The 27413-nt window shown below is 39.7% G+C and overlaps 1 protein-coding gene across 10 annotated transcripts; it reads right to left on the bottom strand.

The window, feature by feature from the left end:
* Nucleotides 1–727: 727 nt before the first annotated feature.
* MDM4 (MDM4 regulator of p53) lies at nt 728–26167 on the bottom strand. 10 transcript variants are annotated; one of them, XM_045583024.1, is made up of 11 exons: nt 26053–26167; nt 19832–19930; nt 18132–18206; nt 15263–15396; nt 13233–13288; nt 8932–8999; nt 8109–8208; nt 6223–6353; nt 5138–5287; nt 3359–3439; nt 728–1528 (listed from the first exon to the last, which is right to left on the bottom strand). In XM_045583024.1, exons 2-11 carry the CDS (start codon nt 19907–19909, stop codon nt 956–958), a joined length of 1446 nt encoding a protein of 481 aa, XP_045438980.1. In that variant the 5' UTR covers nt 19910–19930; nt 26053–26167; the 3' UTR covers nt 728–955. The 10 variants fall into 10 exon arrangements, 8 of the variants coding, with proteins under 8 accessions (XP_045438980.1, XP_036298190.1, XP_045438981.1 ...); XM_036442297.2 differs by lacking the exon at nt 26053–26167 and having other exon boundaries at nt 19832–19980; XM_045583025.1 differs by lacking the exon at nt 26053–26167 and having other exon boundaries at nt 5153–5287; nt 19832–19980.
* Between the last annotated feature and the right edge of the window lie 1246 nt (nt 26168–27413).

Genomic DNA, 27413 nt, shown 5'->3' with positions numbered 1-27413 from the left:
GACTAATTAGATTCTTTTTTCCCATTGTAAGCTTTGCTATGTTTCTAATAGCTACCTGGGTTTAGAGGCCTAAGAACATTCCTTAACAGCATAAGGAACAGAGTCAATAATATTGTATTACGTATACATGACGTCAGGTGAGGGTACTAGACTTACAGGAGGATGGATCACTTCGTAAATTATTTATGTAACCTCTATGCCATACACCTGAAGCTAATATTGAATGTCAACTGTAATTGAAAAATGAACATTCCCAAACAGAAAATAAAACTAACTAAAGAAATGTTAATCTTCAAGTAATTTAGTAAATGAACATATTTTTGTTTTTACTGATAGTTGGATCCTAATTTTTTTTTATCCTCACCCAAGAATTTTTTTTAATGTTTTTTTTTATTTTTTAATCAATTTCAGAGAGAAGGAAGAGGGAGAAAAAGAAATATCAATAATGAGAAGGATTGAGCCCACAATCCAGGCATGTGTCATGACCAGGAATCAATTTGTGACCTCCTGGTACATGGGTTGATGCTCAACTACTGAGCAACACCGGCTGGGTGAGGACTTGTTTTTTTTTTTTGTTTTTTTTTTAAATTAGTGATTATAGAGAAAGGAAGGGGGAGAGAAACAAGGATCGGTTTCCTCCTATAAGCACCCCAACTAGAAATTGAACTCGCCACCTGGGTATGTGCCCTGATCAGGAATTGAACCCATGATCGTTCAGTGCATAGGATGGCATCCAATCAACTGAGCCACACTAACCAGGGCCCAGATCCTCAGCTCTGAAGGGAGGATGAAAGAACTCATTCTCAATTTTCACACATTTACAAACAAAAGTGGTCTTAATACAACATTTACATGAATAAACAAACAATGGATCAGACTGGACGAAGATGCTCAAGACCTACGTTTTGAATACTTGGCCTGACCCTGTTAGTATTTTTTAAGTTCAGATTCACAGCTATGCTATAAAAACCCTAATAACCAAATGAATCTCTTTCTTGCACGCAGGGCATGAAGCCCCGGTCTTCTTTAATCTCCTGGCACACTGAAAACAAGTGACAAGATGGCTCGTCTTTCCATGAATAATGTTCCCGTCGCGCGGTCTCTTCTCACATACACTACATGGCTTCAGAAGATTCCGGCAATCCTCCGTGCTGCCCGTCTCTGCTCTCTGCTTGCAAAGGTCAGCCGATTGTTCTCCCATGCTTGACACAGTCTCTTGGCTTTCAGAACTGTGTGCCAAATCCAAGAACTCCACAGAGTTGCAGGGATCAAAGAGTTTGGGGTTTTCTTCTTTTTTACATGAATCTTTAGGTATAACAACTGGAGCTGATATGGTTCTGCGGCAATCAGGGATATCAATTCCTTCATTTTCCTTCTCTTCCGGTATGGCAGTGATATCAGACGTGGAGAGAGAATGGGTTAACTTAGGACAATCTGAATACCAATCTTTCCTCAGGGCCCAGCACCGAAAACAGTATCTCTTGCTTGGAGAGTTAAATTTCTTGCACTCAGTACACTGCCACTCATCCTACAAAGGGAAGTGCAGCCAATTAGTACTCAGTGGGGACATGACGCTGAGAAAAAGGGAAGGTGGACCAAACTCTCATCATCTCCCTGAGCTACCGAGAGCCCAGAGAGTCCACACCACAAGTCTAGTCTAGAATTAAAATGCTCTATACCCACTTGGATAGTGACACAACTGCCAATTCAAGCCAAAATTTAATATAGCAATCTTCTTTAAAAGTTACATTAATTATTTTGGCTTTCTAATATAAATGGAATTTACATTGTTTGCTTTTCTGCTTTCTTTTTACAACTAACACGTTGAGAGACTAAAGAATGAAGAGATACTACTGTCATTCTTTTCTACTAAGAAATGTTATAAAATCTAACAAAAGAGCTACAATTATGAGATTTAGAAACTACTAACTTATTTATTCATGCTTTCTCACTGCTCTCAGGATCTTAGGTAGCTAACTAACTGTATGCCTAAATCACACCATCCAAAAATGAATGTTCTAAAAAAAAATAATGTTCTTATCCTTGAATGCCAAGTAAGTTTTTCCTAGATCTCCATATTAAAATTAAGAGATACTAGAGCTCAATAAATTTTACATGGCTTGCTAATTCAAAGGTAGCTACCTGGAACAAGTCCAGAGTATTTAATGTGATCATAGCCTGGCTTTCACAGGATCAATGCTTTGACTGACATGACTTTCAGAATAAAGATCAATCAAGCACTTCAAGTTTAGAAGTTATGACTCAATTGCCTCTAGACCAAAAAGCAGAGACACAACCATTTGTTAAACTGGGATGTTCCCTAGAGAGTCTCAAAACATTCTCATGCCAGCTGAAGATCCTCAGCTCTCAAAGGAGTCCTACACAAATACTCAAAGGACCTTCATAAAGACATGGCATTCATAAATGATGGTGTGTCATAGCCTAATTGGCATCGACTTTTCTTTTCTAGTAGTACATAAAATAATAGGGTTTGTTAAAGTCAATGTCATCTTTGATTTGATAAAATACAGTCTATTTGCTTAATAGGTTTTCTTGGTCCAAATAGCCATAGAAGTCTGATGAAGATAGAAATACTTAACCCAGCTACCTGTATTACGGTCAAGAACACTTAATGGATCAATATATTCCACTTTATTACCTAGCTATGCACAGATAATTTCCAATGAATTACTATAATGGTCAACAGTGGTGGGGTGGGGGAGGAATCATCACCAGAGACAACCTAAAATTTTTCCTATCCCCAAGCAGCAAAAAGTAAAATCAACCTCCTTATCCTCCCCTTATCCTCCCTTTTTTTTCTAGTGAGTTAGCTGAGAGGAACACTAAAAGGAAATGCGGACCTAGAATGAAAACAGAAAAGTAAGGAACACATTTGAGTCTAAACATTAGTTGTCAATTGGTGACAAATCCATAACTTTTAACTAAAAGCTTAATAATAAATTAACCCTCAATTAATATAAACCTGTGTGGAAACAGCCTTTCCATTTCTTTTAAGAAAACATTAAAATATAATTTTTATACCAACAAAAAATTTTAGATAGCTTGTAAGTCTATCTGTGGCACTGCAGAGGTGCTGGTGGGAAAAGCAGTGCAGTACTATTCTGAATAACTGTACTCACTGCACCGTGTCCAAACAGTTTTTATAGGAGGAGAAAGGCACAAAGAGGCTTTAAAGTCAATGCTTTCTACTCATCTCTTCTCAAATTCTAATGAAAACCTTTAACAAATGTAAAGAAGCCAACACCTCAGAAAAATTAAACAAAAGTGGGGTTGGGGGGAATAGCATTCTTCACAGTGAACTGTCGGAACGTTACCATCTCAGACTAGAGAAGCGTACCTCAGAGGCAACCTCTACATCAGTGTCATCACATATGGACTTAGAGTCCTCAAGGTCATCACTTTTTCCCACTTCAGGCACCTGTGACAGCAAAGATATCTCATTAGTAAGGATTACCTATTTCACATGAGTTTATTACCCAAAAAAAAAGATGAAAGGGCTTCAATTTAAAGCTCATATCCTGCCTCCATCATTAACACTTTAAAAGGAGATAGCTTACATATGAGACCAAAAATGATTCTGTACACACCTAGCACCCAGAAGAGAAAGGGTGCCCTAAATAATGACAAAAAAAAAAAAAAGCCCTCACTGGGATGCCTCAGCTACTTGGGTCATCCTGTGCACTGAAAGGTTGCTGATTTGACTCCAGGTCAAGGCACAGGCTGGGGTTGTGGAGTCCATCCCCGGCAGGAGGCATGCAGGAGGCAGCTAATCAAACTATCAAGTCAATCAATCATCTCTCCCTCTCTCTCTCCCCCCACAAAAAAAATTTTAAAATCTTAAACAACAAAGTATTAGAGTAGAAAAATCATAAATTATTAAATGTAGAAATTTATCTTGGGAATCTAGGCAGGCATTGTAAAAGCAGTGTATAAAATAAGAAATTTAGATGTGAAAAATGAAAACAAAGTATTTTAAAATGTTATTCGTCATATTCAAAAGTACAACTAGTTATGTAATACTCTGGCTGTCCTATAAAAACATGCCTACAGACCAGGAAACAAGAAATGTGGAAAGTGTCTTCTAAATTCTGTAATTTAGAATTTAAAATTCTAAAAATGAAAACCTTAGTTTTATGACACAGTATGTGGAACAAAACCAATTATATACAATTATGACCCTCTGTATAGCAACTTTGTCACAATAGTTTAAGTATTTTAAGTCCCAGCTCTCTATAGAAGTTTCCAAATGTCAGCTTTGTCTTCATTCTAGCCACCTGCATTCCCTTTAATTCTACCCACATAACTAGACTAAGAGAACCCAACCATCTATCTGCCCACCACACACACAGGACACCCCTTTCAGGAACCCAAATCACTATGAAAATCTCTTCAATTAAAAGAATGATCCACTACAGTTCTGTTTTCTGCTCTATTTAGTCGGTGGATATTTACTGAGATTCTTGACTATGTCAGGCACTGGAACCTGCTTCCCAATTTATTTTGAGACTTGAACACGTTTGTATGACTCTTCATCTTGATATATTCCCACTATGTACTCAGAATTCTAGCTCCCTTTTCCCCCCTATTTAAAATCTATAATAAAAAAACTCATCTATTTTCTTTTGGGTATAAAATGATTATGGAATCTATTGACATGTCCAGGAAATACGGATTTTTTTCTCTCTCTACAGGCTGTTGTGGCCATTTAGAACTGTGCATTGTTAGCAACAAAAGTCTCCAGAAGAAGAAAACTATACAATGAGAAACTAGGCAAGCAGGAAAAGGATAGAATATTGCTTCTAACAGAGGAGGAGCTTTACCCATGGAGTCCTAGTCTATTTTTAACATATTAAGTGCCCAGTCAGTCACCAGTGACTGACACTATCTTTCCATCCAGAAGACAAAATAGGCTGGCGCTTAATGTGTTAAGGTAGTGTTGGTTAACTGAATGTGAATCCTAAAATTAGACATAGAAAAATACTAAGTAAGAAAGGGGGTGGGGTGATTATGGAGTCATTTGTTGTAAAAAGCGAAATAGTATAGGTCATGTCACCAGATATGAATAGATTATACTACACACACATAAATACAACCAATGTGAAAAATTTCAACATATCATTTTGTCGCTTACTTTTCCTACTTCCTCACTTGTTTGTTCAATATCAGCAGCTTCAACTTTTATTCCAGCACCAAACTGCTCTGATACCGACTCATTCAAAAACCACACGTCATCTGTCGTATCTGAAGCAATGACAGTACCTACATCCTAACAGAAAAAACAAACAGTAGTCAGAGGCTTATCAGAGACATTGAACCAACATAAATTAACCCAAAACTCAATGTCCTCATATATCTCCAAACACCCAGTCTTTCTCCAATGGACATCTATTCATTCAACAAATACTTACTATGTAAAAGCTATTGGATGTCCAGATGCCTGGTAAGGAATTCTGTTTTTCTTTTTAATTTTGAGAGTATGTTTATTAAAGCTCAGGACAGTCAGAATTTTGTATTTTAACAGTAGATCACGTACAACATCTGAGAAACAGTACTGAAGAGCCTAAAAGCTAAAGACTCATAGATGCTCAAGTAAATAGAACCCATCCTCTGCACTCCTTCCCTCAAGTGGCACTCTGAGAGCCTAGAAAACATTCTATTAACTGTAAGATAGCCCTCCTTTAATAGTCAATGTTTACTGAACAAAAAGTGAGAAATACTGACAGTGACTCAAACCTTCTCTCCGCTTTCTTAAACAACTTTAAATATAATTTTCTGCATTCAACTATGGTCATTTATGACATGCTTTTCTATAATATTCCTATGAAACAACTTATTATTTTGCCATCATTTATCCATTCATTTACTGAAGAAATACTGAACGACTATGATTTGTCAGCGTGGGCAGTAGAAGAGAGTGGTTAGTATTATTAAAGCCCGGTCTTACATTTCAGTGGGGATAAACAGTCAATATTCACATAAACACAATAAAATAATCATCTGACAAAGTGAGAAGTGCAATGGAGAATGTAAGATAAAGGAGCAGAATGACAGTGGCTTAAGTTATGGCATGGCAGTGAAAGTATTAAGTGGTTGGCTAGGTTTTGGATAACGTGAATGTGACATATGACAGAGAAAGAAATCCACCAAACGCTACTCTTTCCAAAAGAAAAAAAGAAGTTTCTCTTCAAACATGAAATTTACCTGATTTGTCTGTAAATCAGTTGAGCCATTACTTCTAGGTGTGTAACTGTTTCCCAAATTTCCTAAAAACCACCATGGCAAGCCAGCTACATCCCACTCCTCCAGCCCGAGGTCCAGCCTAGAGGTCTCATCTACAGAAGTCAAATGAAAAGCATAACTATGTATGCAAGCCTTAAGAAGCAAGACTCTCTACAATAATTACAATCTCTTTATAAGTAAAAAGTCACTCCTGCTCCCAGTAAGAAAGAATCAGAAACCAAATACCTGCTCAGTTGCCAAGCTCACATCTACTCTCCTGTTTAGACTTCATTAGCTATTTCAGAGTTAAGATATCTAAAATTTACAAATACTGCAAATCCAAAATACAATAAGGCCCCATATATTTCAAGTAAAAGATCCCATGTCCTACATCTAAATGACACTCAAGGCAGTTATAACATAGTTTGTTGTTAGCACATGAAATTTTTTTCTTTCTTTGCAGTCAAGCAATCTTTTTTTGTGCTTTACTTGTTTCCTACTTTCTTCCTCTCTCTTCTTCCAATGGACTAGACATACCAGTGGCAACCACAGGTGTTTAAATGTGCTGAGGTACATACATATGGTTTAAAAGATTTCTGCAATAATGGGTCCTTGCTAGAATAAGTTTATCCTATCTACTTACAAAGTATGTTGATCCTGTCTATCAAAAGGTATATCTGTCTCAGGGAAACTTCAACTATCTTTTTACTTACTCCTTGCTGAAGTTACCAGAAACCAAACTCCTAAGACGAATATTAATTATCTTCACCTAGTCAAGCTCTGTAACTTCTTATGCAGGAAATGGAAACAGGCCATTCTTTCCACATATAAAAATTTTGTCCTCTCTACCTATACCTCTCCCTAAAAATACTAAGCTATTTATTCTCAAAACTTACATCACAAACTATATATAGTCTCTTGAATTGGCTGTTCTTATGTTTTAAACAGCCTTCTAAGTAGAAAATAAGCCAAGACTTGCATTTAAAGAAACAAAATCCTACATTAATGCCACAGACTGAAATAAGCTCCAAGGCAATTAGGTAGCTCAATATTCCATTTACACTCAAATGAAATTTGAGGAAAATAAATACAGAAATTGATTCAGTTTTAATGTAAACATTTAAAACAATTTCAACAGTATAACATTCCTGCCACTGCTCCAAATGTGAGCCTAGACTAGAAACCATAATGACAAAGTGCCTTTGAGGAAATTTCTATTTTATACATTTTTGCAGAAAATAATTTAGGGGATATTTCATAAATAGGGCTTGGGAAAACTTCCAATAAATATATCATTAATTTAACTTAACCGTACCACATCTGCATGTATGGCAAAGATCTGATTACCACCACCTAAGGGCAAAGGAATTACCAGGCTTCTATGTCTCATTCTTTGCTCTGAGATAGTATATTTTATCATTTTTGTAAACTTCAAAAAATCTATATCAAGCAAACAAATCAAAATAAAAATTCTAACCAAATCAAATATGTACAGGGGCACCAATATTTAAAAGACCAAGGCAGCTAAGTGACCAGGTGGCAAACTGGTAAGTGGGTAGCCATCTTCTCCTAGCTTACCAGCTAAAGGAAGGGTCTGCTCCACTCCAGTGACCTGGGTTGCTAAAAGAGCACTGCCATCATCTTCAAAGTTAACAGCAGTGACAGGATTTAAAAAAAAAAAAGATTTTCAGAAAAGAATGAGGAAGAAGTATGACATATGCACCTTCTACTTCACCTGGAAGAGACAGCATTATATTTCTTATTTTTCTATATAACGATATTAATTATAGCTAGTGCTTAATTTGGATAGATGTCATTCCTAGAAGTTATCAAAGGAAAAGTCCACATAGCTTTAATGCAAAACCCACCTTCTCTGGAAGGTGTGCACTTATCCTGTGAGGTAGGCAGTGTGGGCATATTGCCTTCTTCGGTACTTTTCCTGGAACTGGGACTTTCCTCTGCGCTTTGCTGGAAAGAAGGGAAAGGCGCCTGTCAGTGCAGTGGAAGTGACTGAGACCAGGGATGCAGCAGTTCCTTTCTGGCTCACCAGTTAGTGTGCCACACAATGGGTTACACACAAGAGAGAGAGCTCGCATTCACCCCAGTCATCAAATAGAGGCAACATCTCAACCCTTTGTGAGCAGAGCTAAGAGAATCACAAACCTGGGGGGAGAAAAAATCTCTGCACAAACAACCAAAATGTACTGTTAAAAATAAGCTATCAATATAAACCCTTTAGCCTATTACACACTTAGGCATAATTCAGAAAACATGTGAAATCCTCACCATATACCAAGATGATCGTAAGGTTTTCCCAGGTTTGGGGAAGCTTTAAGAATTGGCCTGACATGAACTGAATTGCAACAAGCCTGTTAAAATCTAATAAAAGCAGTTGCCTCCAACACCTATGATTATACATTGTCACACACACACAAGCGCGCACACAAAGAGGATGCAACTGGAAGAACTGAAGATCAGAAGTGCTACATCCCAAAGAAAAATTCAGAGACTGGAACTCTGTTATGGACAGAACAGAGAATGTTCACTCTGTCCCTGGTCTGTGAACTCCCAAGAACCTTTCTTATGAAATTCTTACCACATTCATCAAGAGGCCTTGGGAGTCCAAGATCCATAGGTACAGAGAAGGGGCCACTCTGTACAACAAAAGAAGTCACCATGTGGTGATTTTACCTTCAGGTGGTCTTGACTTGGAATATCCAGATTTTGATCCTGTGCGATAGCGAGAGTCTGAGCAGCATCTGGATAGCAAGTAAAACAAAAGGAAAACCTTCCCTGGTAATAGCCATTCTTTCCACACAGAAAGGACCTCAGCAAACAGCCCTGGAGCCAGGTTGGTCCCTACAGATGTACCTCTCCATGTTGGTTTAACAAGGCTCTCGTCCAAAAGAAATGGAAAAATCAAAACTGGTAAAAATCACAAAAGCCAAAACAGACTATATTCAAAATATGTTACCAAAATGTAATCTGGGGGAAATGAAAAATAACAACAACAAAAAAATGTTCTTCCATCGCAAGCTTTCAAATTTCAATATAAAAAGTGATTTCAAGAGGAAATAATGGTGCACGTTTTTATCATCTCTTCCTATAGGTATTTTATTACCAAATCTGCCTCCTACTTGTAAACAACAAAAAGAAAAGGTCTGGCTCTAACCGGTTTGGCTCAGTGGATAGAGTGCCGGCCTGAGGACTGAAGGGTCCCAGGTTCAATTCCGGTCAAGGGTATGTACCTTGGTTGCAGGCACATCCCCAGAAGGGGGTGTGCAGGAAGCAGCTGATAGATGTTTCTCTCTCATCAATGTTCTAACTCTCTATCCCTTTCCCTTCTCCGTAAAAAAAAAATAATAAATAAATAAAATCAATAAAATATATTAGAAAAAGAAAAGGACTGGCTTTTTCATTTAATTTTTATTTTCAAATGTTAAAAAGTTATAAAGGGAAATAAAATCTGAAAATCTGGAATTTCTCACTTGCTTTATAACACAATAGCATCTTCATGTAAACATACATTCTAAGTGTCAATGATTTTAGTTTAAATTCCCAACAACTGAACATAGATTAGGTTTTTTAAATCAACAAGTCTCATTTTTCCCAGTTACTATAAACATTTCCTAAGAAGGACAAGGAAGCAGAGAAAGTTTTTCTCAAGACCAATAAAAAGAAACAAAGGAAACAATAACCTAAGAGAAATTCTTATTCTGAAAGAAATGTATTTCAAGGACTTGGACATTTTAAACAGAACAAAAGGTGAAAGCTTAGCTTCAGACCATTTAATAATCTGGACCACGCAGAGGCTATGCATAACTGCCTTGCTTATATGTAGGCCTACCATGGATTGGGTTCATCGGCTACTATCATGTTCAGAGATCTTACGGAAAATAATCTTTCTCTAAATAGACTGGCAGAGAATACAGATCCTACAACTCGTCTCACAATCCAGTTGTTTTGCACAAAACATTTTCAAAATTGTAATTATAAAGAACATTATTTCTAGAAGTACTGTTATAAACAGAGATACTGAGAAGTTTAAAAGACAGCATTTTTTGACCACAGTGGTCCTCAAAGTACAGTTAGCATACAACACAGATAAAGCACTTCTTTACTGCCATTCGATTACTATCATTTATATTCTAAAGCCTTATTCTGTTATAACAAATAAGTAGTGAAAAACAAGTTATCTGAGAAAACTACAATGTACAAAGGAATTCTTAAATACAAAGTTTATCATATAAAATTCATTTTATTAGGAGGCATGTAGAAAATTGGAGAAATGGTTTATTAAGAACCACCATCATTTTAAATAATATTTTCCTCAGCCATCAAAATTAAGTCTTTAGCTCATTAGCAAGGGTGTAAAATAGGTATACGGAAAGTACTTGTCTCATTCGTCCTTTCATATAAAACAGCACAGGTGACCCATTTTACAAAGATCAACCACAGGTACTAATCCAAGTGCAAATCAGAAAGACAAAGTTACTTGTACTATGGTTATATAAGGTCTGGATAAAGATTATAGCAAACAATATTTTTGCAGGTGAAATTATTCCAAAGTGACAAAATAAAAAATAAGACATTTTACAGATTTAATGTTCAGAGAAAATAATGTGTTTAAAAAAATTGATTGGAGCAAATTTTATTATAAGCAAGGATTAAGGAGGCAACAATGTGTGGCACAACGGGGAAAAAGGGAGGTGGGTTTGCTGGCTAATCAGAAACATCTCCTGTACCACTTAATCAGTGGCATCTGAAACTGGACTAGTCACTCATTCTAGTTTTTAAAATCTTAGTTTCTTCATCTCCAAACCTTCCCCACAGGGTTGTTGTGAGGATCAACTGAAATGTTTGCTATAGAAATGTTCATTTTCACACATGGCATGTTAAATTCTGCAAAGTGCAAGAAAGGAAATGAGAGAAAGGAAATGAGAAGGTGAGAATTATACCTTCTCTAGATATTCAGAGAAAGATGAGAAAAATTTTACTGTAAAGGAGCAAATATAGAATCCTCTATTTCAAGCCTATAGTGAGTATCCCAGAACAGCCATACTATTTTTCAAGTGACTGAATTTCAATAAAGCGCCATACCATTCCCAAAGCCTTCCCTATCAAATAGAAATTTACAGCTGGGTGAAGTGGGCAAAGTCTCAATGAAACCAACAAGGCTTCAAAATTCAATGTAAGTTCAAAATGACATTTCAATGAGAGCAACTTCTCATTTAAAGTGTAAATCTTTATTAGGAATACATTTTTTTCAACCTTGTTTCAATAACTTACTGAAAGTTTGTCAATCAAAAGTGCTGTCTTAAGTGGAAAAGTTTCATTATTTGGAAATGAGACAGGGTTGCATTTCCGTTGTCTCCAGTTTATTAATTCACTTATCTCTAGCACACCACACTTCAGATCCAAAGCGGCCAGTTTCCTGCACACGCCTAATAAATTAAACTCAAAGTGCAGGATTAAGAGGTACGCAATCAAGCAAAGGGTTAGACCAGTGGTTGGCAAACTCGTTAGTCAACAATACAATAGACTCGCCCAGGCTGCGGTATTTTGTGGGAGAGCCACACATGGCTCTCGAGCCGCAGTTTGCCAACCACGGGTTTAGACAACTGGCCTTCAAATAACAGAAAGCGCCCTAGTTGGTTTGGGTCTGTGAACAGAACGTCAGCCTGGGGATTGAGGGGTTCCGGGCTCGATTCCAGTCAAGGGCACATGCCTGGGTTGCAGGCTTGATCCCCAATTAAGGGTGTGCAGGAGGTAGCCAATCAATGATTCTCTCTCATCATTGATGTTTCTCTCCCTCTCCTTCCTCTCTGAAATCAATAAAAATATATTTTAAAGAAAAAGACAAAAGCGGCCGAAACCGGTTTGGCTCAGTGGTAGAGCGTCGGTCTGTGGACTAAAAGGTCCCAGGTTCGATTCCGGTCAAAGGCATGTACGTTGGTTGTGGGCACATCCCCGGTAGGGGGTGTGCAAGAGGCAGTTGGTCGATGTTTCTCTCTCATCGACGTTTCTAGCTCTCTATTTCTCTTCCTTCCTCTCTGTAAAAATTCAATAAAATATATTTAAAAAAATTAAAAAAAGACAAAAGCGTTAAAAAAAAACAATATTTTCTAAGAATGAAATGGGTGAATATTCACGACATATTAAGGTTTTTTTTTTTTAAATAAATAACAGAAAGCTAAAACTATTAGGTGAAAGGTTCTTGGGGGACCTTTATAATAGATGGATCAGGTTGACCCCATGTAAGCCCACAGACTCTTATCACTGAAAGAAGGACACAAAGACCTTACATGACTCTGATGTAATGCACCCCCTATGAAATCTTCCCAGAAAAAAACTTAAACTTGAATCTATTCAAGCACCACTAATTTATCAAAGATCGAACAGAAAAACACGTTAGACAACATCACAATCTACAAACTCTACTAGAATGTCATGCTATTGGACAAATGACTCATTTCTTCACCAAATTAATGAAATAAAAACACAAGGAATGTTAGCAACCAAATGTAGTGTGGGGGCTCTGAACCAAATGTGGACTTTGAACAAGCCAAGTGTGAAAGATATTTCTGTGATAACTGAAGGTAACTACATAAACTGGCTAATGGATACTATTATGAAGTTATTTAGTTTATCAGTTTGTTTGGTGTAATAATGACACTATAGTTATGTTTAAAGGAAAAAAGACGTGATCTGTTAGCAATTTTAAAAGTATGCCCACATAAAGCAAATATGATCAAATGTTAACAATTGCTAAGTCTAAGAGGCGCACACATTATACCAACCTAACTTTAGTATATTGGAAAGTTTTCACAAGTGAAAGTTAAGTGACATAGTAATCATTCTGTGCGATGGTATCCCTCCCAGTCATTCCAAGAAAGCATTCCATCTCCACCTTGATCTTGTTTTCCCTCCCATCATTTGCCCCCTTGAACTTAAAACTATGATATAGACTGAAAAAATATGATGAGACATACCTGCAGTAGCAGTGGTTAAAGCGACAAGATTCTTTCTTAGCATAGCATAGAGAGGGCTGTCAAGAAGATAAAATAAAAAAGTAAAAAATAAAAAATAAATAAAAATAAAAAACAAAAAATAATTGAAAATAAAAATAAAAAATAAAAAAGATAAAATAAAAAATTAATAATGAAGTTTCCAATTAAAATGTTAAGTGTGTTTCTCAAACACTATCGCTGAACTTCTTAACATGTGGAGAGTATTTTCCCCAGAATAAATCTTTTGTTTTCTAAAATTGATTTGAGAGAGGAAGGGAGAAAGAGAAACATCAATAGGTTGCCTCCTGCACATGTCCCAACTGAGGCTCAAACCCTCACCCTGGGCATGTGTCCTGACTGGGTGGATGGGATGGGAGGGGGCTCCAACCAACTGAGCCACACTAGCCAGGCAGATCTTTTAATTATTAAAATATCAAGATGTTCTCAGTGGCTGAGCATTGACCTATGAACCCGGAGATCACAGTTCAATTCCCAGTCTGGGCACATGCCCAGGCTGCAGGCTTGATCCCCAGTAGAGGCAGTCAATCAGTGATTCTCTCTCATCATTGAGGTTTCTATCTCTCTCCCTCTCCCTTCCTCTCTGAAATCAATAAAAAAACTATATTATTTTAAAAAACTAATTAATTTACATTTTATTAATTTAGCTAAGAGTAACCGAAGTGGGGAGTTTCCTTTGCAACTACTCTTTTCTTCTAGGAGTTAGTTAGGGAGTGCTGGTGGGAGTCTTACCAAAGAAAGACAAAATGAAGCTATAGAAAGTCAACGCTGCTTCTCGATTGCTAATTAGCCTTTGATTGTATAAATAACCACAAGTCATAAAAATCACAGGAGTCCCTCATCAATCTCAAACTGCCCCGCAATTCTACATTGCTCATTATCTCACTCTTCCTCTCTCTCCAACTGTTTCACAAAATTCTAACCTAGTCACATCAAGCTCCCTAATATCCGATCCTTCATGCATGATGCTCAACTGGCACTAAGCCCTCTTTCAACTGGCCTCTTCTACTTGAATCCTGACTCCTATATTATCCTTCAGCTCTCAGCTCAAATGTCAATTTCTCTAGGAACCTTTCCGTGATCCCTATGACCGTAAACCCCACCCATAGTATAATTTTACCTTATCTATACTAATAAAAGGGTAATATGCTAATTAGACCGGGAGAACCCCGGATATCCTTCTGGACAAAGCCATGGTGGCAGGGCAGAGGCAGAGGCGTTTAGGAGCAATGAGGCCAGAAGGAGAGGGCAGTTGGGAGTGATCAGGACGGTGAGGGGAAGGGAAGAGGGGGGGAGGGAGGGGCCAGTTGGGGCGAGATCAAGCCAGAAAGGGGGGGCAGTTGAGGGCGAGCAGACTGGTGTGGGAGGGGGGCAGATAGGGGCAAACAGGCCGATTGGGGGTGGGAGGAGCAGTTGGGGGCGAGCAGACTAGCAGGTGGAAACTAGTTGGGGGTGATCAGGCCAGCAGGGGAACAATTAGGCACCATTTGTAGGCATATATAATAGAAGCCTAATATGCCAAGTGTCTGGTGGACCAGTTGGCCATTCAACCAATCAGAGCAGGCTGGCAGAAGAATGGTTAGGGTGTAATTAGGCTGGCAGGCAGAAGTTGTTAGGGGCAATCAGGCAGGCAGACAAGCGAGCAGTCCTGGACTGTGAGAGGGATATCCCCTGTGGAATTGGGCCTAAACCAGCAGTTGGACATCCCCTGAGGGGTCCCAGATTGGAGAGGGTACAGGCCAGGCTGAGGGACACCCCTCACCACCACCATGCACGAATTTGGTGCACCGGGCCACTAGTAAGGGGAAGAGCACCAGTCTCACTACACTTTAATTAAGCCCCATAAAATCAGAGACTGTAGCTCCTTACTATGTTCTCAGTGTATCATAGGCCACCTGACATACGTAGGTCCTTAAATATTTGTTGACTAGAGGAATAGATAACCACTAATAACTTATGGAGATGAAGTAGTTAGGTATAAGCACTCTTTTTACCTGGGATCTTTCACAGAGAAGCTCTGACATCCTAGGAGTTCTCCCAAAAGATCTCCACTACAATATACCATATGCTGCTCCCGAGGATCATAAAGCTGCTTCATTGTTATATATTGGCCTAGAAAGTGCATGACCTGCACAGAAATAAATTATCATTAAGCGTTCTGTCCAGCTGCCGTCAAAAACATACAAATTGCCCAGCTGGCATGGTTCATGGTTGAGCATCAACCTATGTGCCAGGAAGTCATAGTTTGATTCCCATTCAGGCACATGCCCAGGCTATGGGCTCAATCCCCAGTGTGGGGTGTGCAGGAGGCAGCCAATCAATGATTATCTATCACTTACGTTTCTCTCTCTATCCCTCTCTCTTCTCTGAAGTCAATAAAATATTTTTAAAAACACACAAATCCTATATAATAAAAGCCTAATATGCCAAGTGTCCAGTGGACCAGTTAGCCATTCAACCAATCAGAGCATAATATGCTAATGACATGCTAAGGCCCTTCCACCACTCACTATGACGTGCACTGACCACCAGGGGACAGATCCTCCAACCAGTAGCTTAGCTTGCTGCTGAGGTCAGGCTGATCAAGACTGAGCAAGATGGGCCAGACACGCCCCGGAGCCCTCCCACAGTCTCGCCCAGGCTGACCAACCTCCTGCGACACTCCCAGGCCCAATCAAGGCCTTTGGTTAATTATAAGGAGATAAGTTAGGTTTATTAGAGGAAGAGGTAACATATAACGGTCTGGAGTCCTACAACAGGATAACTAAACCCAAATACTAGGTTCATCCACTTATTATCATTCTGGACATTAACAGAGCCTTATGTTTTATAATAGAAATGTATTGGTCTGGCCGAAATCAGTTTGGCTCAATGGATAGAGCGACGGCCTGCAGACTGAAAGATCCCGGGTTCGATTCTGGTCAAGGATATGTACCTTAGTTGTGGGCACATCCCCGGTAGGGGGTGTGCAAGAGGCAGCTGATCAATGATTCTCTCTCATTGATGTTTCTGACTCTCTATTCCTCTCTCTTCCTCTCTGTAAAATATCAATAAAATATATTTTAATTAAAAAAAAAAAAAAAGAAATGTATTGGTCTGACAATGAGAAAAAATGGTGAATTTACCTAGTATCACCTTTAAAATTTTCTCACCAATCCAAATAAAGGGGTCTCTCCTATTACTCAAAGGAATAAACATTAAATTTGCCTGGGTCATAACATTTTGCAAGTCCAGGGGTACATAACTACGATAGACTGAAGTGTACTATGTTCACATAATTATTTTTGACAAATGAAGTACAATGGTTAATAAACTGGAAGTGCATAAAACACCCTTTAAGTGTTTATTAAAAATTTAATTTATCTGGCTTTTCTCACAAGTTCACAACATGGAAGGAAACAGACAAGTCCATGATTCAAAACTTAGAAATGACCTAATTTTATCCTAATGTTTTCTTTAGGTAACAGATTTTTTTTTAATTGCTTAATAATTAAGTTCACTTAATGACAGTAAGAATTTTGCTCTATTCTCATTATACCATACTGACTTAATACCATACTAACAACTAATATTTAAAAATATTTAAGGAATTCCTCTTTATGTACCTGGTAGGGTCAATTCATAACAGAGCTTATCATATAAACTGTCTCTATCCAACTTTTCCCCCAGTAAACTATGCCATGCTATTGAAGCTAGCATAACTAATCATTTTGATATAAAAATCCACATTCTGGCGTGGCTCAGTGATTGTCAACCTAGGAAACAGGAGGTCACAGTTTGATTTCCAATCAGGGAACATGCCCCATTGTGGGCTCACTCAATGATTCTCTCTCATCCTGGATGTTTCTGTGTCTCTCTCCCTCTTCCGTCCTCTCTGAAAGCAATAAAAATATATTTTAAAAATAAATTGCCAAAACCGGTTTGGCTCAGTGGATGAGTGTTGGCCTGCGGACTGAAAGGTCCCAGGTTCAATTCTAGTCAAGGCCATGTACCTTGGTTGTGGGGCGTATCCCCAATAGGGGATGTGCAAGAGGCAGCTGATCGATGTTTCTCTCATTGATGTTTCTTACTCTCTATAACTCTCTTCCTTTCTGTAAAAACTCAATATTTTTTAAAAATAAAAAAATAATAACAATCCACACTTTAATAAGTTTGAAAAAAGTAATTATTTAGCAGAATTTTAGAGATATCAAAATTATGGACTATACATAATTTAAAATGATAGAGGAAATGTGAGCATTCTAAAAATCTGAAATGCCTCCAGATTTGTTTCCTTGAGGGTTTTTAAAGGCTCAGGAGTGGGGTATTACAGACAGGTGTTAAGCTTTCTAAAAAACTCAAAGAAAGACTGATAACTTTGTTTCTTCTGTTTAGGAAGCATTTACCTTACTAAAAGCAAGCACAGTACAAAGAGATAAACATTTTAATACCCTTTTCCACATAGAGAATTCAGCTTGTTTTTGCTTTAAAAAAAAACACAAAAAACTTTAGAAGCTAAATAAGTTATATAGTGTTTAAAATAACTCATAGTGTTCAAAAAAATTATCTGACAGCTACAGCATTTAGTTCCTGCCTGGTAGTATATTCTATAAATCACAGACAACCTCATTTTTTTAAATCTTATACATGCTTTGCATTTTAATTCTGAGATCAATAAATTCATGGTTAGTTTTGTTTAGCTGACAACAAATTTCAAAAGGGAAATATGAAATTCAACTTAGCTCCATGGTCTTTGAAACAGAGCAAAAGTTGCCTTCCCAGTACCTCAGGAGGACTCGCCTCCTTACAGCTGAGTTCAGAACTACAAGTTCATCAGCTTGTACTTCTGAGCTGTTCTTAAAACAATTTTCTTTGCTAGCTTACCTGGGTAACAGTGAAGATTTCACCTTGGGCACCTGCTGCCTGCAAAATCTTCAGAAGTGGCAGTTTTGGTCGTACCTAATAAAAACATAAAATAAACCTGACATTTACATTTCAATTAGATTGATTTCTGATACCCTAGGGAACGAGAACTTCCTTCAACTCTTTAAACACTGATACTTATCTAATCCTATATAATAAAAGGCTAATATGCAAATCAGACAAACTGTGGTAAGACCGGTCACTATGATACACACTGACCACCAAGGGATAGACGCTCAATGCAGGAGCTGCCCCCTGGCTGGGCTCAAGGCTGGCTAGGGCAGCAGCAGTGGTGGGAGTCTCTCCCATCTCCACAGCAGTGCTAAGGATGTCCACCTGCCAGCTCAGGCCCGCTCCCCACTGGAATCAGGCCTAAGCTGTCAGTCAGACATTCCCCGAGGGCTCCCGGACTGGGAGAGGGCACAGGTTGGCTGAGGAACCCGCCCAGTGCACAAACTTCGTACACAGGGCCTCTATTAATATATAATCTTTCAAAGCATAGAGTAACTACAGATGAACAGACTAATTACTGAAAAATCATACTTTTCAAAGATAGCACATTCACTCTACTAAATGGCTATAAGAGGAAAAAAGAAAATATGTGTTGGTGAGAATGTGGAGTAATTAGAACCCTGCTGCACCTCTGGTGGGAACATGAAATGGTGCAGCTCCAGTGGAAACAGTTTGACAGTTCTTCAAAAAGTTAAACATAGAATCTGGACATTACCAGCAGTTCCACTCATAGGTATCAACCAGTGGTCAGCAAACTCATAAGTCAACAGAGCCAAATATCAACAGTATAACGATTGAAATTTCTTTTGAGAGCTGAAAACCAACTTCTGAGCATGGGCCACAAAGTTTCAATCGCACTGTACATGTGGCGCCCGCACATGGTATTTTGTGGAAGAGCCACACTCAAGGGGCCAAAGAGCCGCATGTGGCTCACAAGCAGCAGTTTGCCGACTACTGTGTTAGGGGAAAAGGACTTTGGAGAAAGGCATGGGTCAAAAAAGTCTCTATACTGCCCAACCAGTGTGGCTCAGTGGTTGAGCATCGGACCATGGTTCAATTCCAATCAGGGCACATGCCTAGGTTGCAGGCTCAATCCCCAATAGGGGATGTGCAGGAGGCAGCCAATCAAGGTTTCACTCTCATCACTGATGTTTTTCTCTCTCTCTCTCTCTCTCTCCCCCCCTCCCTCCTTCCCTCCCCCTTCCTCTCTGAAATCAATAAAAATACATTTTTAAAAGCCACTATAAATATTTTAAAGATAAGTACATTATGAAGTTTGAATCTTTTCTAAGATTACATTTGCTATATTTATAATTTAAATTTTTATTTAAAGAAAACAAATTAGAATGAAGTAAGAGACAAAAACTAACTTATATAACTTGGTCCCAAATTCCCCATTAGCCATCTGTACCCTAAAACACTCTAGTTTTCAAAATGTACCACTGAGCGATCAGTAACTTCCATACATTTATGGAATCAATGATCCATTCAAATTTATGAGCATTAATCCTGTTGACTAATATGACATTTTAAAATATTACTACTGCTCTCCATAAAATCCTACAGTCAGTGAAGCCAGCTACATCCACAATTCAATTTATCCACTTTTCTTGAACTTAAAGAGGAAGAAGAATGCCTGAAACATTTACCTGCTTGATCTGTCTTGGAGAGCTCCTGCAAGCACCGTCAGAGGCTGAACACTGGGCAGAGGTAGAAAGTGATGCCATTTTGGCAGTGAAGAAATTAGTCTGTTGATAAATCCAAAAGGAAAAAAAAATTACAAAATATCTTCTAAAGTAGAAAATTCTCTCTAGGATTGACCAAAAAATAAAAAAAATTAAAAAAGCAGCCAGTAGAAACGACACGTCAGAATGCCCTACACAAATGTATGCTTGATACCCTTTCTGATCACTTTCTAGTTCAGATACTGCAAAAAAACAAACAAAAACAAAACAAACAAAAAAAAAAACCTGAAGAGTTTAATCAAGAGTAAGAACCATCTATGCAAACTACCAACTTTGCTTCTGGAGCATGAAACTTTTTAAAGTTCCAAAGATAGGACTAAGGAGAGCAAAGTTTTGCCACCTCAAAATATGCCTTTTGGGATATTGAGTTAAGCTGGTTATTAGGAAACGAAGACTCACAAAGAACTTTGACATCTCCCCTTTTACTTGCCTAAAAGAATTCAGATAGAAAAACCTGCTTAAAAGAAGGGACATTAACCGAAACCGGTTTGGCTCAGTGGATAGACTCCGGCAGGCATCTTCAAACTACGGCCCACGGGCCACATGCGGCCCGCAGAGGAGTCTGATCCGGCCCGCCAGGTTTTTTGGGCAGTGAGCGCAGCCGAGGTGTTACAGTAGGAATTAGTAGTTCATATAGTCCGGCCCTCCAGCTCTCTGAGGGACCGTGATCTGGCCTCCACTTTAAAAAGTTTGAGGATCCCTGGATAGAGCGTCAGCCTATGGACCTTGGTTGCGGGCACATTCCAGTGGGGGGTGTGCAAGAGGCAGCTGATCGATGATTCTCTCTCATTGATGTTTCTGACTCTCTATCCCTCTTTGTAAAAAAAAAAAAAAAAAAATCAACAAAATATCTTTTTAAAAAAAGAAGGGACATTAATATCATAATATAAACGAAATGTGTCAGGGAGAAATCTAGCAAAGCTGGTGTCCTTTAGTCCCACTGTTTGTGGGGGCCCAGTAAGAATTTGTTTATCACATGTTTGCTCTTTCTCTTGAGATAAGTGGGGAGAAAATAAGGTCAAGTATGGGCAGTTCTTTGACCTGAGCATGGCGTGTAAGAAAGAAAGATTCACTACTTTTGATTGGTTAAAGCAACAGTCCACAAAGTTCATGCATATGCAGGATTCGGATGCCTGAGGGTTGATTGAAAGCTCCAATACATATTCCCGAATGTAAGCACTCTTCTGTTAATTAGCCCACAGCTATTCACCGTTAATTATTCCTGTTTCTTCTCACTCTCAAACAGCTATATTTAGACCATCTAAAATGTTCTCTGGTCAAAGGCAACTAAATTCTTACAAATTGGGTTAAATCAAGGTGGACATGTATCATCAAGGAAAGATACAGCATGAATTGAAATAGAGAGTAAGATTTAATTTCATATTCTCACCTCTACCTTTTCTCCTTAAAGAAAAACTGTAGGGAAGGAAAATGACAATTTTAAATAAACTTGCTTCAGTTTACTTCAAGCCTTTATCTATTAAAAAGGTGACACTCAGTGAGATCTACGAACAAGCCACATCAGGAAAAGGGTGAAAAGAGCCTAGAAAAGCCAATAGTCTACCTAAAACTATGATGAATAGAGCAAGAACAGGTAGGCAAAATTTTGGTCCCCTTCAAAACCAATCCTGATCTCCCCACACGTGCTAGCTCTGTAGTCCTGCTCATTTCAGTGAATGGCAATTCCATCCTTCAGTAGTTCAGGTTAATGACTTTAAATCATCCTTAACTTCCTTTTTCTCTGACTCCACACCCAGTCCATAAATAAATTCTGATGCTGTCTTCAAAATCTAAGCACTTCTCCCTATACTAATCCAACTACCCATCTCCAAACTGCATTAGCCTTTTTAAAGTTTTCTTGCTTCTGATGCTGGAGGGGTAAGTCCCTAGGGGAGACTTAAGCCCAAACCAAGAAGGTTTCTGGCTTCATGAAGAAAAGATTTCAAGGCACAAGCCAGACAAGAGGCTAAAACCAGAGCAAATTTATTGAGCAGAGAGGATAAGCAAGAAAAGCTGCTTCAAAGAGTAATGCTATCTCCTCACAAGAGGAGGAAAACATCCCAACTGTCTCTAAAAGGTGAGCTTGTAGCTGTTTATTGTTTCTATGGAAACTAGTATATATGGTATGGGGAAATAGATAGCGGGCAAGAACAATGGGGTTAACTTTAAGCTTTTTAAAAAAATATTTTTAATTTTTTTATTGATTTCAGAGAGGGAGAGACAGAAACAGCAATGATGAGAATCATTAATCAGATGCCTCCTGCACGCCCCCTACTGGGGACCGAGCCCACAACTGGGCCTGTGCCTTTGGCTAGAATCAAACCTGGGACCTGCAGGCTGACACTCATCCACTTAGCCAAACTGGCTAGGGTTAACTTACTTTGACTTAACTTATATAATTCTCATGCCCCTCTTCTTCTTCTTCTTCTTTTTTTTTAAATATAATTTACTGATTTTTTACAGAGAGGAAGGGAGAGAAATAGAGTTAGAAACATCGATGAGAGAGAGAGAGTCATCGATCAGCTGCCTCTTGCACACCCTCTACTGGGAATATGCCCGCAACCAAGGTACATGCCCTTGACCGGAATCGAACCCAGGACCCTTCAGTCCCCAAGCCGACGCTCTATCCATTGAGCCAAACCGGTTTCGGCTCATGCTCCTCTTCTATTCCACCTTTCTCCTTAGCTCCCAGCCTCCTTCCTTCTGTCTTTGCTCAAATATCAGTTCTCAGTTTTCAAACTGCAACTCCCAACCCCCAGAGTTCCCTATCTCTTCTTGCTTAAATTTTCTTCACAGGACATGTTATCAACCAACACACTACACATCTTAATTATTTATCATGTAAAATATAAGCTACAAGTAAGGAAGGATTTGTATTTACTTATTCATTAACACATTCCAGGTGCCTAAGATAACTATTATATACATGACACAGCAACATAATGGACACAAATATTAATAATGGTGTGGATGATTTCCAAAAATGGCCCCCAATGAAGCACATCTCCCAACTGGCTCTGTGACATAAACTAATCAATAGGACGCAACTGTTAAATTAAAAGTTTTAACTTCCACTCTGGCCAGTTTGGCTCAGTGGATAGAGCATCAGCCTGCAGACTAAAGGGTCCCAGCGGCACATCCCCGGTAGGGAGTGTGCAGAAGGCAGCTGGTCGATGTTTCTCTCTCATCGATGTTTCTAGCTCTCTATCCCTCTCCCTCTCTGTAAAAAAATCAATAAAATAAATATTTTTTTTAAAGTATCAGATTTTTCAACGGGGGGAGGGCAGGCCTTAGCACTCGTCCTTTCTCCTCTTCTATCTTCCATGTTCTGTTCTCAAAATTCCCACTCATTCTTCTACCTAGGTCAAAAGTCATTTCCTTGGTCAAGGCTTTTCTGACTCCCCAAGGGAGGCTGATGACACCAGAGCAAATCTACTAACACTTACCACCTTATATTTATGTTTTTATGTCTATCTCCTCCTACACTGAAATCATAGAGCAAGAACAGTTCTATTCATCATGATGATGAAAAAGGAGTGGTTTTTATCCTATATTTAGTTCAAAAGACTCTACACCTCACCTTCAAATCCCTACCTTTGTTAAGCAACATTACCACAATAAATTCAATAAAATTTCTTTTAAATATCTACCCTTGAAGACAACTGTGTTTTAAGACTAGTAAAAAAGTCTTGCCCTGGTCAGTATGCTAAATGGTTAGCACACTGACCTTCTGCACCGAAGGGTTGCATGTTCGATTCCCAGTCAAGGGTACTTGACCTCTGTTGCAGGCTCAATCCCCAGCCTGGGCCTGGGTCAGGGCATATGTAGGAAGCAACCAATCCATGTGTCTCTCACATCAGTGTTTCTCTCTCCTGCTCTCTAAATATACTCCTGTAAGGACTAAAAAAAAGTGATCCTTCCTTTCCCTTACTCCATCCTTCTTCCCATAAAAATCTTCCATTTTGTACAACCCCACGAGCGCCCTTCTAATTGCTAAATGGGATGTTGCCCATATTTAATGCCAATTGGCTCTTCAAATTTACTTGGATAATTTTGTCTTTTTAATAAATTAATAAAACTTTATTTCTTATAAGGGAAAAAACACACACGACTATTCTGACCTTTTAGTTCTTACTAGGTCTGTTACACATATACAAAGATAGTGTACAATAGTTTACAAAACCAACATGCCAGGAAATAACCTAAAAATCCATCAATGGCAAACTGTTGAAAGAAGCTGTACAAGCCTGTAATACAACCCCACGAAATCTTTAAAAGAAAGTATTCTATGTATATGTTATGTAAAGCTGTCCCTTATAGTGTTTGGAAAACTTAAGGTGCAGACGATACAAACAAAATGATCGCACAATTGTTTAAATATGTGCAGAAGAGTCAGGAAGGCTGTAACATCAGGCAGTTAACAGTAGCCAGCCTGAGGAGGAAACCGGTTAGGGATGAGAGGTAAACTTCACACACTTGTTTTTTTTAAACTGGCCCACACTGCCGCTTAGGGACTCTAAAAAGCTGTGATCCTGCCCAGTGCAGTGGAGGGGGAAAGGATGAGTGTGTGAGCAATAAAAAGGCCTCTTTCTTCCACGCTGTGGCCTTCCACAATTTAAGAGAAGTACCTGGTAATTAATCCCCAAAAGGTTAGTTCTTCTGATTCAAACAGCCTCTCAATTCAAACAGCAAGACAAGATAAGCTACTTTCAAGTTTACATTCTTGAATACCCCTCCTCCCTGCTATTTTTTTAAAACTCGGATAATCTGGTAATTAATCCCAAAATGGTTAAGTTTCTCAGATTCAAACAGCCTCTGAATTCAAACAGCAAGACAAGATAAACTACTTTCAAGGTTACATTCCTGCATTCCCCTCCTCCTAGCTATTTTTACACCCAGGGATAATCTGCGCCCAGAAGTCTCTAGTTAATAGACAGTTCCCTACCTCCTCCCCTTCAAACAAGCCTCTTGAACTCTTCCTAACTTCTGCTCTAAGCATGTTTTACAGGCTTTGGAAAAAGACTGATAAGGCACCTCCCTAGAATAGGACATCTGCCTATTGTCTCCAGAAGCACTAACAAACTACCACCCCTCAGGTCTGCTCAATTTCAGCCCCCAAATCCTCCTCCCTTCCTTATCACTGTGGTCCCTGGGTTGATTAGCAAAGCACCGGCCCTTCCCTGCCTTCCCTTCCAGGAAAGTAAATTAAGCTTCCTCTCTGGATCTCTTCTCTCCGTGAAGAGTTCTTTCACAGCCGGGGCCCCCTTCCCCCTAGCGTCCCCACCCCCCACCCCAACACACACACACACAAACACAGAAGCAGCAGCATTTTCTCCCGGCGTCGCTTTAAAACAGTGGTTTTCAAACTGTAGGGTGCCCAGGAATCAACGGGGAGTGAGGTTGTGGGAGGGGGTGGGGGCTGCGCTGATTAAAATACATATTCCTGAGCCTCATCTCCTGACATAGTTGGGAGGTCTGGATGTGGCACTAAAGTGACATTCTTCAAACAAGCACCCAGGCCTCTGAGACACTGGACCCGCAGCCCCGAAAATGGCTACCCTAAACTCTTTTAAAATATATTTCATTGGTTTTTTTTACAGAGAGAAAGGGAGAAGAATGCCTCCTGCACCCGTCCCACAGGGGATGTGCCCGGAACCAGGGTACATGCCCTTGACCGGAATCGAACCTGGGACCCTTCGGTCCGCAGGCCGACGCTCTATCCACTGAGCCAAACCGGTGGTACCTAAACTCCGGACGCACCGTCCAGTTACTCTCCCGCCGCCCTCTCCCCACCTCCGCGCTCCGAGTGCCTCCGCATCCGTCCCGCCCCGCGTCCAGCTCCACGTCGTAACCTGACCACGGGCTGGGTGGTAACTGATGGCGGAGCCGCACCGCGGCTTTCGTCTCCCCCGTCCTCCTCTCACAACCCTTTCCCCACAGCCAGGCCGCCCGGCGCCCCGTCCCCGGCCGCCCACGCCGCCAGCTCCTCCCGCCCGTCTCCCCGCTCCGGACCCGCGGAGCCCGCCCGCGCGCAGCTACCGCTCCTCCTCCCTTTTCTGCCCTCCCCCCGCTCCCGGCCTCCCCGGCCTCCCCGGCGCCGCGTCGCCGGAACCCCAGAACCATACCTGGGGGCCACTCACGCGTTGCTCCCGCGCGAAGCCCAGAGGACTTCAGTCAGAAGCCCGCAGGCCTCAGGCGCAATTTGAAACCCGGGTGGCGACCAATGAGAGCGCAATTTCCGGTTTCCCAGCCGCCTCCCGCAGGAGCTTCCGACGAGACCATAGATGGTCCACTGGAGGGCTGGAGAGCTAGAGAGGACGAGTTCTCGCTCCCAACCATAGAGTAGACCCCCTTCCGGGAGACAGAGTGGCGAGGCCTGAGGTCTCGGGAAATCGCGAGATCTTGTGACACTTGCAGACGCGTCCTTGGAGATCAGAAACCCTGGAGCAGAAAAACGTAAGGGCGGCCTCCGAGGCAGCCTCCAGCTTATCAGAAAAATGCTCTCCCTCCGTTCCCCGGGAGGTGGAATTAAAAGACATTGTGTTGGGGGAGGGGGGCAATGTTAAAATATGTACACAGATAATAATTTAATAAAAAAATGAAAAAAAGACATCGTGTTGGATATTGTGCAGAAGATTGACGTAGTGATGAATCACACTGTCCCATAGAATAACCACCCAGCGACGTGAGGCCTGAAATGTGGTAGCCCAAATTGAGACGTGCGGTACGTGTAAAATACACATCAGATTGAGAGTCTTGGTAGGAAAAAAAAATAATGCGAAATATCTCATTATTAATGATGTTTTATGTTGATTACACACCAAAACGATATTTTGGATATGTTTGTTGGGTTGAATAAAATATATTTAATTTCACCTGTTTCTTTCTTTTTTTTTTTTTTAATGTAGCTACTAGGAAATTTTAAATGACACCTGTAGTTTGCGTCCTGTTTCTGTTAAATTACACTGGTGTGGAATGCAGGCTGGGACCAGACTGGAGAGGATTTTGAATGCTGCTATAAAATGTTCCACTTGTTATTCAATAAAAAATAGGGAAGAATCAAAGGGTTTTGAGGGGGGGGTCTAATATTATTAATTCGATGCCTCAGAATCCCATTCTACCATTACCTCCTGGTAGATGATTAGCTCTGGTGAGGTGATTCTTATAGAGAATACTTAATATGGTAGTCCTTGTTGTTGTTTTCATGTACACGAATGGAACAGATCTAAAGGTGACGTTTTTCCTTTTGCCCAGAATTAACCCGATATCTAAAATCTAAATTCTAAACCCTTTCTAAAATCTAAATTCTCTACATCTCCCTCCATTCCAGTCAAATAAGTTAAGCCTTATATACAGAATGGTGGCTGTAGTTAATTTGTATCACAGATGGAATCAAGGAACAGCTAACAAAACCCTTTCTTATAATTAAAAAAAATTAATTTAAAAAATTAAAAATGCCCCCCCACACACACACACACACACAAAC

This window comes from Pipistrellus kuhlii, unplaced genomic scaffold, assembly GCF_014108245.1.
Source record: "Pipistrellus kuhlii isolate mPipKuh1 unplaced genomic scaffold, mPipKuh1.p scaffold_m20_p_18, whole genome shotgun sequence".
Classification (NCBI taxonomy): domain Eukaryota; kingdom Metazoa; phylum Chordata; class Mammalia; order Chiroptera; family Vespertilionidae; genus Pipistrellus; species Pipistrellus kuhlii.
Note: the sequence above shows the minus strand (reverse complement) of the source record. Positions and strands in the feature narration are given on the sequence as shown.

Bases quoted from the DNA above. Each gene is read 5' to 3' on its own strand.
- MDM4 (XM_045583024.1), bottom strand. From the start codon at position 19,909: ATGGCATCACTTTCTACCTCTGCCCAGTGTTCAGCCTCTGACGGTGCT. The intron at 15,397-18,131 runs GTAAGCTAGCAA...ATTTCTGTGCAG, and splicing joins AAATCTTCACTGTTACCCAG to GTCATGCACTTTCTAGGCCA. The intron at 6,354-8,108 runs GTGGGTTTTGCA...TGACTTCTGTAG, and splicing joins GTGCACACCTTCCAGAGAAG to ATGAGACCTCTAGGCTGGAC.